Source organism: Xyrauchen texanus, chromosome 47, assembly GCF_025860055.1.
Source record: "Xyrauchen texanus isolate HMW12.3.18 chromosome 47, RBS_HiC_50CHRs, whole genome shotgun sequence".
Lineage (NCBI taxonomy): Eukaryota > Metazoa > Chordata > Actinopteri > Cypriniformes > Catostomidae > Xyrauchen > Xyrauchen texanus.
Window position 1 is genome coordinate 614,405 of NC_068322.1, and position 18,175 is coordinate 632,579.

Below are 18,175 nucleotides of genomic sequence, written 5' to 3' on the forward strand. Positions count from 1 at the left end.
CAATATAAAACTGACATGACTGACGCGATTCCCACTTGACGCGATCCCACTTGACTTGGGATTCGCTTGAATCCGGTATTTATATTGCATTTTAATTTTTTAGCTGATTCCGGATCAGTGCTGTGCGTTTAACTTGACATCTTTAAACTGCTGCGTTACACCAACACACTGATCTGGTATCAGTTTAAAGAGACCGCCGTTCTATTAACTCCCGACTTCCACTGTGCTGAACATGATTGGCGTTCCCCTTTAAGAGCGTCGCGCCACAGTCACTCCAGCGAGTCAGTCCACTCTCCGCCATTTATTGGAACGCTCTCCGGGAGGTGGTTTCCAATCATGGTAGTGTAGCTCCTATCTTCTTGAATGGTGATAGACCAACATCTCAAGAACGGTTGGTCAATAATAGGATCAAAGGACATATATTAAATCACCAATCAAATCTGACAATAGTGGAATATTAAATTGTGATTCTTGACCTCGTATTACGCTAAAACACAAGTTTCCTGGCATGTATAGCATATGCGCATGCGCGTTCTAGAGTTGTTTGACATGCGACGTCTTTACCTAAAAGGTGATTGGCTCTTTTACCTGGAAGGCGGGGTTTCCTTTCTACTTCCGTTAATCAGTGGGCGTTCCTTTTTGTCCATTAATTTTAATAGAAGTGGCTCGTCTCTGCTAAGTCTTCTGTGGTCGCGCTCGCTGCCTGGAATTCACGTCATTTGGCCGCGAAGCGTCCGGATCAATAAGGTTCCGCGCTGCGCGTTGCGTTGCGCTCCTGCGAGCGACGCTTCCAGGAAGGTGTTAACCATCACGCTGCCGCAATGTAGCGCCTGCCCCGTTTGCGCTTTTACGAATAACAAAACAAAGAAGTTGAAGAATTCATCGCGGGGCGACGCCAATGGACGTGCGAGCGAATTAACAACGCCTGCGCGCGCGAGCGGAACATTTATCCGGGCGGGTGCGGACAGTTTTTGGATTTATATCACGGAAAATTAAGGGAGAGGAAAGTGGAAACACAAGAACTTCCTGAATTTCTACGAGACATGTCCGATTCCCCCTCGCCGCTCATCATTAAGGTAATTCTGCCTTTCTTTCTGTAATCAAGTGTGAACGGAAGGTTATTCACCGTCACGCGGTTTTTATGCTCATCTGTTGCTCGGATCGATGATCGATGTGATTGATTGGGGCTCATGTCTCGCGTGCATGTGAAGAATATGGATAGTGATTTACTAAAGACCATGTGCATTGGGGTTTTAATGATAAAAGTTGTGCAAATGCATTGAAACCAGATTAAAATGGTTTAATTGCGGTTTATAAGACTTTACGTCACACACACGGGAGAGAATAGCGGGACAGACTTTGACCTGCGTTAAAATCACCGATCTGAGACATTGACCAGCTGTGAGCACGTGTGCATTAGTTTGCATTAGTTATTTAGTAACAGGGACGTAAACAAGATCAGCCCAGAAAACAAGTTTTCACAATGCATTAATAAAATCCATATGTTTTGACCCATGCTGATGTAGTACAATAGGCACTGTGAACTGTACAATACAACAGGGTCTTTAATTAAATATAAACAGTTGCGTTTCAACTGAAGCTGTGATTGAGTTTATAATATGAAGTTGTGTGATTGTGACCATGTTAGAGAAACAGCCTTAAAGTTGCCATTGATTAGACTTCTTTAACCTTAAACCCTGCAGAACCACACACAGACCTCACATACCCTATAGAACCCTTATACCCTCCACCATCACATACCCTATAGAACCCTTATACCCTCCACATCACATATCCTATAGAACCCTTATACCCTCCACCATCACATATCCTATAGAACCCTTATACCCTCCACATCACATATCCTATAGAACCCTTATACCCTCCACCATCACATATCCTATAGAACCCTTATACCCTCCATAATCACATACCCTATAGAACCCTTATACCCTCCACATCACATATCCTATAGAACCTTTATACCCTCCACCGTCACATACCCTATAGAACCCTTATACCCTCCATGATCACATATCCTATAGAACCCTTATACCCTCCACCATCACATATCCTATAGAACCCTTATACCCTCCATAATCACATACCCTATAGAACCCTTATACCCTCCACCATCACATACCCTATAGAACCCTTATACCCTCCACCATCACATACCCTATAGAACCCTTATACCCTCCATGATCACATATCCTATAGAACCCTTATACCCTCCACCATCACATATCCTATAGAACCCTTATACCCTCCACCATCACATATCCTATAGAACCCTTATACCCTCCACCATCACATATCCTATAGAACCCTTATACCCTCCATAATCACATACCCTATAGAACCCTTATACCCTCCATGATCACATATCCTATAGAACCCTTATACCCTCCACCATCACATACCCTATAGAACCCTTATACCCTCCACCATCACATATCCTATAGAACCCTTATACCCTCCACCATCACATACCCTATAGAACCCTTATACCCTCCACCATCACATACCCTATAGAACCCTTATACCCTCCACCATCACATATCCTATAGAACCCTTATACCCTCCACATCACATATCCTATAGAACCCTTATACCCTCCACCATCACATACCCTATAGAACCCTTATACCCTCCACAATCACATACCCTATAGAACCCTTATACCCTCCATAATCACATACCTTATAGAACCCTTATACCTTCCATGATCACATATCCTATAGAACCCTTATACCCTCCATAATCACATACCCTATAGAACCCTTATACCCTCCACGATCACATATCCTATAGAACCCTTATACCCTCCACCATCACATACCCTATAGAACGCTTATACCCTCCACCATCACGTACCCTATAGAACCCTTATACCCTCCATAATCACATACCTTATAGAACCCTTATACCCTCCATGATCACATATCCTATAGAACCCTTATACCCTCCACCATCACATATCCTATAGAACCCTTATACCCTCCACCATCACATATCCTATAGAACCCTTATACCCTCCACCATCACATACCCTATAGAACCCTTATACCCTCCATGATCACATATCCTATAGAACCCTTATACCCTCCACCATCACATACCCTATAGAACCCTTATACCCTCCACCATCACATACCCTATAGAACCCTTATACCCTCCATAATCACATACCCTATAGAACCCTTATACCCTCCATAATCACATACCTTATAGAACCCTTATACCCTCCATAATCACATATCCTATAGAACCCTTATACCCTCCATAATCACATACCCTATAGAACCCTTATACCCTCCATAATCACATACCCTATAGAACCCTTATACCCTCCATAATCACATATCCTATAGAACCCTTATACCCTCCATAATCACATATCCTATAGAACCCTTATACCCTCCATAATCACATATCCTATAGAACCCTTATACCTTCCATGATCACATATCCTATAGAACCCTTATACCCTCCACCATCTCACATTCTATAGAACCCTTATACCCTCCATAATCACATACCCTATAGAACCCTTATACCCTCCACATCACATATCCTATAGAACCCTTATACCCTCCATAATCACATATCCTATAGAACCCTTATACCCTCCACATCACATATCCTATAGAACCCTTATACCCTCCACCATCACATACCCTATAGAACCCTTATACCCTCCACCATCACATACCCTATAGAACCCTTATACCCTCCATGATCACATATCCTATAGAACCCTTATACCCTCCATAATCACATATCCTATAGAACCCTTATACCCTCCACATCACATATCCTATAGAACCCTTATACCCTCCATAATCACATATCCTATAGAACCCTTATACCCTCCACATCACATACCCTATAGAACCCTTATACCCTCCTTAATCACATATTCTATAGATTTTTCATACACTCCATAATCACATACCCTATAGAACCCTTATACCCTCCATACATCACATATTCTATAGATCTTTCATACACTCCATAATCACATACCCTATAGAACCCTTATACCCTCCACATCACATATCCTATAGAACCCTTATACCCTCCACCATCACATACCCTATAGAACCCTTATACCCTCCTTAATCACATATTCTATAGATTTTTCATACACTCCATAATCACATACCCTATAGAACCCTTATACCCTCCAACATCACATATTCTGTAGAACCCTTATACCCTCCACCATCACATACCTTATAGAACCCTTATACCCTCTATAATCACATATTCTATAGATCCCTTATATTCTCCATAATCACATACCCTATAGAACCCTTATACCCTCCACCATCACATACCCTATAGAACCCTTATACCCTCCATAATCACATATTCTGTAGAACCCTTATATTCTCCATAATCACATACCCTATAGAACCCTTATACCCTCCATAATCACATATTCTATAGATCCCTTATATTCTCCATAATCACATACCTTATAGAACCCTCAAATTGTCCTTTTAACACATATTGTATAGATCCTTATAGGGGCAGTGGTGGCTCAGCTGATAAGGCTCTGGGTTACTGACCAGAAGGTCAGGGGTTCAAGCCCCAACACCTCCAAGACACCCCTGTTGGGCCCTTGAGCCTATCTGCTCCAGGGGTGCAATATCATGGCTGACCCTGAACTCTGACCCCAGCTTATCTATCAAAATAATTTCACTGTACATGTATATATTTGAAAGTCCCGTGTCAGTCAGACAGCGTGCGGGTATTAGGCAATCAGAGAGAGAGAGAGAGAGAGAGAGAGAGAATAACCTGGTTCGGCAGCGCCCAGATATGCTGTCGCTCGGCCCTCAGCCACTCCCCAACCTTTGTCGGACAACAGCCGCTCGTCCCCGGCCGGATCAGAGCAAATCCTCCGACCCCTGGCAGATGGAACCTCCGCTCCGCGTTTGGAGGCTGATAGGGAACTCCTGTGCCCGTTCTTCCGCGTCCAGGCAGCCGGCAGCAACTCCTCCGTCCCCAACAGATTGCCGCGGCTGCTCTTTTGGGTTGGCTGGTAGTGACGAAGACTCCATGACCGCGCATCGCCCCTCCTTCCCGGGTTTTGGTACCAATGTAACCGGTTCAATGGAAAGGAGGTGGCATTGTACACTCATCATCCATCATCCATCATCCATCCATCCATTATTCATTAATCCATCCATCCATTATTCATTAATCCATCCATCCATTATTCATTAATCCATCCATCATTCATCCATCCATTATTCATTAATCCATCCATCATTCATCCATCCATTATTCATTAATCCATCCATCATTCATCCATCCATTATTCATTAATCCATCCATCATTCATCCATCCATTATTCATTAATCCATCCATCCATCATTCATCCATCCATTATTCATTAATCCATCCATCCATCATTCATCCATCATCCATCCATCCATTATACATTAATTCATCCATCATCCATCCATCCATTATACATTAATCCATCCATCCATTATTCATTAATCCATCCATCATTCATCCATCCATTATTCATTAATCCATCCATCCATTATTCATTAATCCATCCATCATCATTCATCCATCCATTATTCATTACTCCATCCATCCATTATTCATTAATGCATCCATCCATTATCCATTAATGCATCCATCCATTATTCATTCATCCATCCATCATCATTAATCCATCCATCCATTATTCATTCATCCATCCATCATCATTCATCCATCCATTATTCATTACTCCATCCATCCATTATTCATTAATGCATCCATCCATTATCCATTAATGCATCCATCCATTATTCATTCATCCATCCATCATCATTAATCCATCCATCCATTATACATCCATCCATCCATTATACATTCATCCATCCATCCATTATACATTCATCCATCCATCCATTATACATTCATCCATCCATTATACATTCATCCATCCATCCATTATACATTCATCCATCCATTATTCATTCATCCGGCCCCGCCCTCCTCGTCACACTAGGCAAGGCGGAGTCAGCTACAATTTGTTCTCCTGATCTCTGTTTAAATTCTCTGATGTATTTTGGATTTGAATGATTCTCTTGGGAAATGTTGCTGTACATATTCCAGATGCTCCACAGGTGTTCTTACAGTGTGTTTATGTTTGGGGAATCGGCTCATTTTGTCTTTTGCTCCTTCGAGGAGAGAATTAAGCATCATGCGAATGAGCTCCACAGAGTGGTTTTATTGCTTTTGATTTGGCATACTTTCATTAGCACTGGACTTGTGAACGTGAAGTCCCTTTTGATTGAAACCACATCTGCATTTAGTGAATGTTGTGTCCTCAGAGACCGCCGGCATATGAGGAAGTTTCCAGAGAATCAACGTGTTTTTTCCAGCTCTCAGTTTTACCCTGGAAACATTTGTGACTAATAATTTCAGTTCTCGATACAAATGTTACGATCACCCTGTTTGGACACAAGACCTCATTTTCAACAGGAAATTGGATCGGAAATCACCACTGATTGACAGAAGTGAAATCACATCAACTGAACTTTAAAATTGATTTGATTTCCTTGTAGAGCCCGACAATAACCAAAGAGGAAATTGCATCAAAAAGCATCCAGTCCAGTCAGCACATAGTCATTTCTGAGCAGAAACTTAATTTATCAATCCCCCGGAGCAACTGGGGTTAAGTGTCTTACTCAAGGACACAATGGTGGTGACTGTGGGGATCGAACCAGCAACCTTCTGAGTACCAATGTATTATACAGAGCACTTATTACAGGGACAATCCCCCCGGAGCAACCTGGAGTTAAGTGTCTTACTCAAGGACACAATGGTGGTGACTGTGGGGATCGAACCAGCAACCTTCTGAGTACCAATGTATTATACAGAGCACTTATTACAGGGACAATCCTCCCGGAACAACCTGGAGTTAAGTGTCTTACTCAAGGACACAATGGTGGTGACTGTGGGGATCGAACCAGCAACCTTCTGAGTACCAATGTATTATACAGAGCACTTATTACAGGGACAATCCCCCCCGGAGCAACTGGGGTTAAGTGCCTTACTCAAGGACACAATGGTGGTGACTGTGGGGATCGAACCAGCAACCTTCTGAGTACCAATGTATTATACAGAGCACTTATTACAGGGACAATCCCCCCCGGAACAACCTGGAGTTAAGTGTCTTACTCAAGGACACAATGGTGGTGACTGTGGGGATCGAACCAGCAACCTTCTGAGTACCAATGTATTATACAGAGCACTTATTACAGGGACAATCCCCCCCGGAACAACCTGGAGTTAAGTGTCTTACTCAAGGACACAATGGTGGTGACTGTGGGGATCAAACCAGCAACCTCCTGATTACCAGTTATGTGCTTTAGCACACTACGCCACCACCACCACTCCATAAATCATAACAAGCTAAATATATACAGTAGATTATATAAAATAACCTTTTTTCCAAAATGTGTTCTGTTTTCAGTTCCGTTTGTTTGGTTTGTTTTCGTTCTTTGGGGTGCTTTAAGGGGACATTATGCCCAAAAATGCTAATTCTCTCATTGTTTACTCCCCCTCATGATATCACAGGCGTGCATGACTTTCAATCTTCACCAGAACACGTTTAAAGACAAATCGAAAAATTCTGAGTGCAGTCTCAAGTGGTCCTTATAATGCAAGTGGATGGTGATCAGACGTTTGAAGCTCCAAAAATCTCCGACAGTCAGTATAAACGTCATCCAAACGACTCCAGCGGTTAAATTAATGTCGTTTAAAGCCACAGGATCACTTTTGCTGCACAACATTTTTGCATTAATGCCAATTTTATCGACAAAGTGTTTCCAAACCAGTTTTTCCACTTTTCGTTTTGATGTATCGACACAGAGTTTATGCGCTTGAGTTAAACGGGAAAATGATGTAACATTTGTGACATTTTTGTGATAATGTTCATTTCCATCAGCTTTATTATGATGCTCTAAAACGTTTCCCACAAAAATCCTTGGATGGAAACGTAGTTACAGGTGCGTTTGTTTATCCTAGACATCTCAACTGAGAGAAGTTCACTACACAGGGTACTATAGAGGGAATGAGTGTGCCCATGGACTTATAAGTGCCTTAAAACAACTTTTCAAGGCAGTGCAGGACATTTGTATGTGTGTATGTCCTCTGCACGCGTGCAGTGTTTCTAACATATAAACACGCCAAATGCTCTCTGTACTCATGTTAAACACGATACTGCAGGTTTAGCTCATTTCAGACCAATGAGTGTCCAATCAAACACAGAAACAGTGACGGATGTTGTTTTTCTGGCTTTTTGTGTGTGTGTGTGTGTGTGTGTGTGTGTGTGTGTGTGTGTGTGTGTGTGTGTGTGTGTGTGTGTGTGTGTGTGTGTGTGTGTGTGTGTGTGCTTTCAGCAGGAGAGGAGTGCGTTCAGCCCGTCTGCCAGTCCATTGCCAAATTCCACTTCCTCTCCCGGTCATGCCCCGCCTCCTTCGGCAAATGCCAGGACAGAAGAGGAACCAACCAGACTGCCTGCACACCTGCGTGAGTGTCACACGTTACACAAGAACACACATTTGTTGCAGCATGACGCATCAGACCTTTACAGGCCCTAGATCAGCTTGATGTCCCCACCTTCAGACAACCCTTATGTTACTGTGTCAGAGCGAGCACGTGACTTCTGTTGTGTGTGTGTGATCATGTAGGTGTGTGTTCTGCGCTGACAGGTTTAAACCAGTCTCTCTCTCTCTCTCTCTCTCTCTCTCTCTCTCTCTCTCTCTCTCTCTCTCTCTCTATAATTCGGGTGGAGTTGGACGAGTTCCAGACGAGTCTGTCCCGGCACATTTGATCAATATTTAACTGTCTGTTTGACAAGCGTTTCCTCTTAAAGACACGTCTGGTTTGCACCGCAGTCGTCGGATCCTCTGTATCTCTGTTTGAGGGGGTGCCGGGTCTCTCAGGATTTGGGCCGGTCTGGTCGGTGCAGCTGTTACTCATAAACCCTTCTTGGTGAGATATTGGAGGAAAGCATCAAGCTTGAGTCGGATTGGCCAGTTTCTATTAGAGGTAGACTGATATACCGATTAATCTGTGCCGATAGTCGCTTTTTGGAGCTATAGGACAGCAAAAATCAATGGCGATACTGACAGCTGTTCGTCATTTCAAAATAAAAGTCCTGGGTGTGTTTTGGGATCGACTATATTTAAAAGTCCCACTTTTTGAAACAAATCTTCTTTTATTTTTGTGATTTTTGGTTGAACAAACTGCATTTGGGATTTTATTCATTTAGGACTCCACTGTGGATAGTTCCTGGTTCCTGGTACTTTTTTAGTACCATCTCGGACGAGGTTCCAAGCGGGCCGAGCCGATACTAAATGTGACGTTAAAATCCGGCTGATCACTGATTGGTCAGAGTATCGTCACTATCAGCGTCACTGGACTCGTAACACATTTGTTCACGCGACTTTCGCATATTCATGAATTGTTAAAAGAAATGGCTGTGCGCAAAACAACGCCGTGGTCAATAAACGAGGTGCAGACGTTCCTCACTTTAGTAGACGAGGAGAGGATTCAACGAGAACTGGACGGGGCAACGTAACTATGACGATCAGCCTATAATCCCGCCCACGTTGAGGCGGCACTAAACTGCAGTGGAAAACAGTAAGGAAATATTTTTGACATTCTATAAATCCGTTTTTAAAACTATCGGCTGATTAATCTGTTATCGGTATCGGCAAAATCCACTATCGGTGGATAACACAAATATTGGTGGTAGTAGTGCATTATTTCATTGGATTGAATTAGGGTCGTGTGGTGTTCTGGTACACTGATATACTGCAATAACACATTTTTTAAAAATGGTACGATATCATCTTGTGCTAATTTCGGTACTGAACTACACTCACAAATATATAAAAAAAATCTCCCCAATTTGTAGCGCCCAATTCCCAATGCGCTCTAAAGTCCTCGTGGTGGTGTAGTGACTCGCCTCAATTCGGGTGACTGAGGACCAATCTCAGTTGCCTCCACGTCTGAGACCGTCAATCCACGCATCTGATCACGTGACTTGTTGTGAGTGTGTTACCGTGGAGACGTAGCGCGTGTGGAGGCTTCACGCTATTCTTCGCGGCATCCACGCACAACTCGCCACACGCCCCACCGAGAGCGAGAACCGCATTATAGTGACCACGAGGAGGTTACCCCATGTGACTCTACCCTCCCTAGCAACCGGGCCAATTTGATTGCCCCATGTGACTCTACCCTCCATAGCAATCGGGCCAATTTGATTGCCCCATGTGACTCTACCCTCCCTAGCAACCAGGAAAATTTTTTTACCCCATGTGACTCTTCCCTCCCTAGCAACCAGGCAAATTTGGTTACCCCATGTGACTCTACCCTCCCTAGCAACCGGGCCAATTTGATTGCCCCATGTGACTCTACCCTCCATAGCAATCAGGCCAATTTGATTGCCCCATGTGACTCTACCCTCCATAGCAATCGGGCCAATTTGATTGCCCCATGTGACTCTACCCTCCATAGCAATCGGGCCAATTTGATTGCCCCATGTGACTCTACCCTCCATAGCAATCGGGCCAATTTGATTGCCCCATGTGACTCTACCCTCCCTAGCAACCAGGCAAATTTGTTTACCCCATGTGACTCTTCCCTCCCTAGCAACCAGGCAAATTTGTTTACCCCATGTCACTCTTCCCTCCCTAGCAACCAGGCAAATTTGGGTACCCCATGTGACTCTACCCTCCCTAGCAACCAGGAAAATTTGTTTACCCCATGTGACTCTTCCCTCCCTAGCAACCAGGCAAATTTGGTTACCCCATGTGACTCTACCCTCCCTAGCAACCGGGCCAATTTGGTTGCCCCATGTGACTCTACCCACCCTAGCAACCGGGCCAATTTGGTTACCCCATGTGACTCTACCCTCCCTAGCAACCGGGCCAATTTGGTTACCCCATGTGACTCTACCCTCCCTAGCAACCAGGCCAATTTGGTTACCCCATGTGACTCTACCCTCCCTAGCAACCGGGACAATTTGGTTGCTATGGAGACCTGACTGGAGTCACTCAGCACGCCCTGGATTCAAACTCGTGACTCCAGGTGTGATGCCCAGACCCCTCAAAAAAAGATTTAACGCAGTTCAATCTCATAACAAAGTTGGCAAAATATCAGGACGGGCATTGTACCGAAGCCAACATTATGGTATCAAAGCAACCTTAAATTGAACTATTTCTTATTTTTATACTGAACGTTATCTTGCGTTTAATATCGTCCACCATCTTGAATTTAAATCTTTTACGGAGTTTGTTGCAACTGTTTTTATCTGTGAAGTGTGACGTGATGCTGTCTTTGAATGTGGTCAAAATGTGTCTTGCCCACCTTTAAAAGAGTCTTCTGCCACTTGCACTCTGATACGTTTAAGTTTGAAAAATCCATTTTTATTCTCATCATTTGAAACCTCTGAAAATGTTAACATGATCATTTGTAGTTTAAACACTTGCATGGAATTAAACAGATGTGAAGTACGAGTGCTGTTGATGATGCACGCTCGTCTGACAGGAGATCATGTTTAACATCTCCACAGGTGAGTCGAGGACAGATGATGCATGTGTGACATAATCATGAGAGAGAGAGAGAGAGAGAGAGAGAGAGAGAGAGAGAGAGAGAGAGAGAGAGAGAGAGAGAGAGAGAGAGAGAGAGAGAGAGAGAGAGAGAGAGAGAGAGAGAGAGATATGAAGGGGGGGTGAGGAAGGAAAAAAACTGCCTTGAACTTCTGAGAATCGGTGTTGGCTGGAGGCCGGCTCTGTTTTACTGACACTGATCGAATCATTAGTTTCCAGCAGAAATACTGTGTGTGTGAGTGTGTCTGAATGTGTGTGTGTGTGTGAGTGTGTCTGAATGTGTGTGTGTGAGTGTGTCTGAATGTGTGTGTGCTTGTGTGTCTGAATGTGTGTGTGCGTGTGTGTGAGTGTGTCTGAATGTGTGCTTGTGTGTCTGAATGTGTGTGTGTGTGTGTGTGTGTGAGGTGGAGAGGAAGGAAGATAAAAAAAAAATTAAAAAAAGGAAATTGCAGAGTGGGCAGAACTGGTGCTCCTTGGTTTCCTGTAGAGGAAGTAAGAGTGTGTGTGTGTGTGATGAGCTTGTGTTCTCCACGTCTGTCTGTTAACCCTTCTGTACCCACAATTCAACATGTTACTCAGTCTCCATCCAGATATATCAGAATAAGCGCTGTATTGATTAGGGCTGGATATATTTTTTTTATTCCAATTCACAAGCGTTTAATTAGATTTCAGTTCATATACATTACTCCATCACTATACTACACAATCACTGCTCAATACTCCATCACTATACTACACAATCACTGCCCAATACTCCATCACTATACTACACAATCACTGCTCAATACTCCATCACTATACTACACAATCACTGCTCAATACTCCATCACTATACTACACAATCACTGCCCAATACTCCATCACTATACTACACAATCACTGCTCAATACTCCACCACTATACTACACAATCACTGCTCAATACTCCATCACTATACTACACAATCACTGCCCAATACTCCATCACTATACTACACAATCACTGCTCAATACTCCATCACTATACTACACAATCACTGCTCAATACTCCATCACTATACTACACAATCACTGCTCAATACTCCATCACTATACTACACAATCACTGCCCAATACTCCATCACTATACTACACAATCACTGCTCAATACTCCACCACTATACTACACAATCACTGCCCAATACTCCATCACTATACTACACAATCACTGCTCAATACTCCATCACTATACTACACAATCACTGCCCAATACTCCATCACTATACTACACAATCACTGCCCAATACTCCACCACTATAGTACACAATCACTGCCCAATACTCCATCACTATACTACACAATCACTGCCCAATACTCCATCACTATACTACACAATCACTGCTCAATACTCCACCACTATAGTACACAATCACTGCCCAATACTCCATCACTATACTACACAATCACTGCCCAATACTCCATCACTATACTACACAATCACTGCCCAATACTCCACCACTATACTACACAATCACTGCCCAATACTCCATCACTATACTACACAATCACTGCCCAATACTCCATCACTATACTACACAATCACTGCCCAATACTCCACCACTATAGTACACAATCACTGCCCAATACTCCATCACTATACTACACAATCACTGCCCAATACTCCATCACTATACTACACAATCACTGCTCAATACTCCATCACTATACTACACAATCACTGCCCAATACTCCATCACTATACTACACAATCACTGCTCAATACTCCATCACTATACTACACAATCACTGCCCAATACTCCATCACTATACTACACAATCACTGCTCAATACTCCACCACTATAGTACACAATCACTGCCCAATACTCCATCACTATACTACACAATCACTGCTCAATACTCCACCACTATACTACACAATCACTGCCCAATACTCCATCACTATACTACACAATCACTGCTCAATACTCCACCACTATAGTACACAATCACTGCCCAATACTCCATCACTATACTACACAATCACTGCTCAATACTCCACCACTATAGTACACAATCACTGCCCAATACTCCATCACTATACTACACAATCACTGCTCAATACTCCACCACTATAGTACACAATCACTGCCCAATACTCCATCACTATACTACACAATCACTGCTCAATACTCCATCACTATACTACACAATCACTGCTCAATACTCCATCACTATACTACACAATCACTGCCCAATACTCCATCACTATACTACACAATCACTGCTCAATACTCCACCACTATAGTACACAATCACTGCCCAATACGCCATCACTATACTACACAATCACTGCTCAATACTCATCACTATACTACACAATCACTGCTCAATACTCCACCACTATACTACACAATCACTGCCCAATACTCATCACTATACTACACAATCACTGCTCAATACTCCATCACTATACTACACAATCACTGCTCAATACTCCACCACTATAGTACACAATCACTGCCCAATACTCCACCACTATAGTACACAATCACTGCCCAATACTCCATCACTATACTACACAATCACTGCCCAATACTCCATCACTATACTACACAATCACTGCCCAATACTCCACCACTATAGTACACAATCACTGCCCAATACTCCATCACTATACTACACAATCACTGCCCAATACTCCATCACTATACTACACAATCACTGCCCAATACTCCATCACTATACTACACAATCACTGCTCAATACTCCATCACTATACTACACAATCACTGCTCAATACTCCATCACTATACTACACAATCACTGCCCAATACTCCATCACTATACTACACAATCACTGCTCAATACTCCACCACTATACTACACAATCACTGCCCAATACTCCATCACTATACTACACAATCACTGCTCAATACTCCATCACTATACTACACAATCACTGCTCAATACTCCACCACTATAGTACACAATCACTGCCCAATACTCCATCACTATACTACACAATCACTGCTCAATACTCCATCACTATACTACACAATCACTGCTCAATACTCCACCACTATAGTACACAATCACTGCCCAATACTCCACCACTATAGTACACAATCACTGCCCAATACTCCATCACTATACTACACAATCACTGCCCAATACTCCACCACTATAGTACACAATCACTGCCCAATACTCCATCACTATACTACACAATCACTGCCCAATACTCCATCACTATACTACACAATCACTGCTCAATACTCCACCACTATACTACACAATCACTGCCCAATACTCCATCACTATACTACACAATCACTGCTCAATACTCCATCACTATACTACACAATCACTGCTCAATACTCCACCACTATACTACACAATCACTGCTCAATACTCCATCACTATACTACACAATCACTGCCCAATACTCCTTCACTATACTACACAATCACTGCCCAATACTCCATCATTATACTACACAATCACTGCTCAATACTCCATCACTATACTACACAATCACTGCTCAATACTCCATCACTATACTACACAATCACTGCTCAATACTCCACCACTATACTACACAATCACTGCTCAATGCTCCACCACTATACTACACAATCACTGCTCAATGCTCCATCACTATACTACACAATCACTGCTCAATACTCCATCACTATACTACACAATCACTGCTCAATACTCCATCACTATACTACACAATCACTGCTCAATACTCCATCACTATACTACACAATCACTGCTCAATACTCCATCACTATACTACACAATCACTGCTCAATGCTCCATCACTATACTACACAATCACTGCTCAATACTCCATCACTATACTACACAATCACTGCTCAATACTCCATCACTATACTACACAATCACTGCTCAATACTCCACCACTATACTACACAATCACTGCCCAATACTCCACCACTATAGTACACAATCACTGCCCAATACTCCATCACTATACTACACAATCACTGCCCAATACTCCATCACTATACTACACAATCACTGCCCAATACTCCACCACTATAGTACACAATCACTGCTCAATACTCCATCACTATACTACACAATCACTGCTCAATACTCCACCACTATAGTACACAATCACTGCCCAATACTCCATCACTATACTACACAATCACTGCTCAATACTCCATCACTATACTACACAATCACTGCTCAATACTCCACCACTATAGTACACAATCACTGCCCAATACTCCACCACTATAGTACACAATCACTGCCCAATACTCCATCACTATACTACACAATCACTGCCCAATACTCCATCACTATACTACACAATCACTGCCCAATACTCCATCACTATACTACACAATCACTGCTCAATACTCCATCACTATACTACACAATCACTGCTCAATACTCCACCACTATACTACACAATCACTGCTCAATACTCCATCACTATACTACACAATCACTGCTCAATACTCCATCACTATACTACACAATCACTGCTCAATACTCCATCACTATACTACACAATTAATTCATTCTTATTCTGTGAAATCTGATCTTTTTCCAGCCAGTTGCCAGATAAGTCGCATAGAGTGAAATTAGTTTGCAAATGTGAGTACTTTCCTCTCACTGATGTGGAGGGATGCGTATAGAATAAAAGATCCATCTTGTGATTTCAGAATCGATATCGAGATCATTCAAATGAAGATTAGAAGATCAGAAAATGTTTAATTCTACCCACCGTTTCTATTGATATTCTTCAAACATTCTTGTGCTTTTAATTCATCTTGAACCACTGAACACACAAACTCTTCAAGACTTTGTTTTGAACATAATTGCTGTCAGAAATTTGTCGTGTATCTTTGTAAGATTGATGTTAGTATTTAAATGTAACTTGCAAACTGAATTGTGATCAGCCACCTTTTCTTGTAATTGAGGAATAATTTCTCACAATTTCCAGCCCTGTTTTCTAAACTTGTGACCTGAACAGAATTCATTTCTTTTTATTCATTTGCATGTTTGTTTAGGCTATTTGTCTAGAGCTGGAGTGTGTGTGTGTGTGTGTGTGTGTGTGTGTGTGTGTGTGTGTGTGTGTGTGTGTGTGTGTGTGTGTGTGTGTGTGTGTGTGTGTGTGTGTGTGTGTGTGTGTGTGATGGTGTATGTGTCCGTGTTTACTCACACACACACACACTCTTTTCAGTGGGGAAATTTCCTGCGCCTGGAAGCCGCTCTCATCCTGAGGAATTTCCTGAGTGGGCAGACTGCACTTCCTGCCTGAACGTTTTTATTCTCCTTCACTGTGAAAGAGAAACTGTTTTCACATGTCAACGGATGAAACGAGCACGGATCGATCACTTCCTGTTCAAAACACACTCCACATGTCCAGAGACACACAAACACACACAGGGTGATTGTAGTGACACTGATCGTTTGTGAATGTCGCTGTTAAATTGTAGCGGGATTATCTGATCTTGAAGTGTGTTTAATTCTATGTGCATGTGAGTGTTTTAGTGTGGGCGCGTCCCGTCCTGGTGTTGGTTGAAATGCGTTTAAGCAGCGACAGATTTTCATATGCTTCCTGGGAAGTGTTCACTGTGCATTTATGACGTCATTAGAACTGTCAATCAAAGCATGTCACACGACCTGATGGACACCTGTCACTTGTGTTGATTCAGACTTGATTTTAAAACATACACGTGAGAGCGCATGATAGCGAATGAGTGGCATGAGCGGGCATGAGAGGGCATGATAGCGCATGATGGTGAATGAACGGGCATGAGCCAATCATACAAGAACATCCCATAATGCCTTCCTCTGTAGCTACAGCTAACTCACTCACTCACACTCGCTCACTCACACTCACTCACTCAAACACACACACTCACTCTCACACACACACTCACACACACACACACACACACACACAGTCAAACATGCTTTCAATCATCATTTGTGTTGTTGGAGTGGATAAATGATGATTGAAAGCATGTTTGACTGTGTGTGAGTGAGTGAGTGAGTGAGTGAGTGAGTGAGTGAGTGAGTGAGTGAGTGAGTGAGTGAGTGAGTGAGTGAGTGAGTGTGTGTGTGTGTGTTAGCTGTAGCTACAGAGGAAGGCATTATGGGATGTTCTTGTATGATTGGACTGTAACGGTTGTGTTTGGTGTAATGAGCAGATAAGCGCTTGGAGACGGCAGCTGAGGAAATGTGCCGTCTCTGCTGATAAACACACACACACACACACACACACACACACACACACACACACACGTGTTCATGCACAACTACAATTCATTTAGTGCCACAAATGCTGTCGATTAAACTCAACTTGTAACGAACCCGGAATATTCCTTTAAGCAGCTTTCTGTGATCAGCTGAAGTTGGTCATTGGTGAATGATCGGTTGATTGTAGAAATGCTGATAATCACAGTTACGGCGTGCGCACTCACGTATAGATCGATCGCTCCATTTGATCCTAAGTTCGTGATGCTGCAGGTCGACATGTTGTTTGTGTGGTCATGACCGTGTTTTGATGAGTGAAAGTGAGCGGGGGATT

At 42.8% G+C, this 18,175-nt stretch overlaps 1 protein-coding gene, 1 long non-coding RNA gene and 1 pseudogene across 4 annotated transcripts in view; 1 reads left to right on the top strand and 2 right to left on the bottom strand.

Moving 5' to 3' along the window:
• The window catches only part of LOC127638820 (glutamate receptor ionotropic, kainate 2-like), a 414,054-nt pseudogene that overhangs the window by 197,279 nt on the left and 198,600 nt on the right, over positions 1-18,175 (bottom strand).
• LOC127638952 (transcription factor ETV6-like) overlaps positions 657-18,175 on the top strand; it is a 30,466-nt gene continuing 12,947 nt past the window's right edge. Inside the window, exons 1-2 of one of the 3 annotated variants that reach the window (XM_052120737.1) lie at positions 657-1,076; positions 8,422-8,548. In XM_052120737.1, the coding sequence (XP_051976697.1) occupies positions 1,044-1,076; positions 8,422-8,548 (160 nt within the window). In that variant the 5' untranslated portion in view covers positions 657-1,043. Of the gene's footprint in view, positions 1,077-8,418; positions 8,549-8,571; positions 9,014-18,175 lie in introns of those variants that run through there. The other 2 variants (XM_052120736.1, XM_052120738.1) reach the window with 2 other exon arrangements.
• Positions 6,053-18,175, bottom strand: part of LOC127638980 (uncharacterized) — a 25,891-nt gene continuing 13,768 nt past the window's right edge. Inside the window, exons 2-3 of the long non-coding RNA XR_007969914.1 lie at positions 7,115-7,362; positions 6,053-6,868 (exon numbers count right to left, since the gene is read on the bottom strand). This is a non-coding gene — a long non-coding RNA (uncharacterized LOC127638980). The remainder of the gene's footprint in view (positions 6,869-7,114; positions 7,363-18,175) is intronic.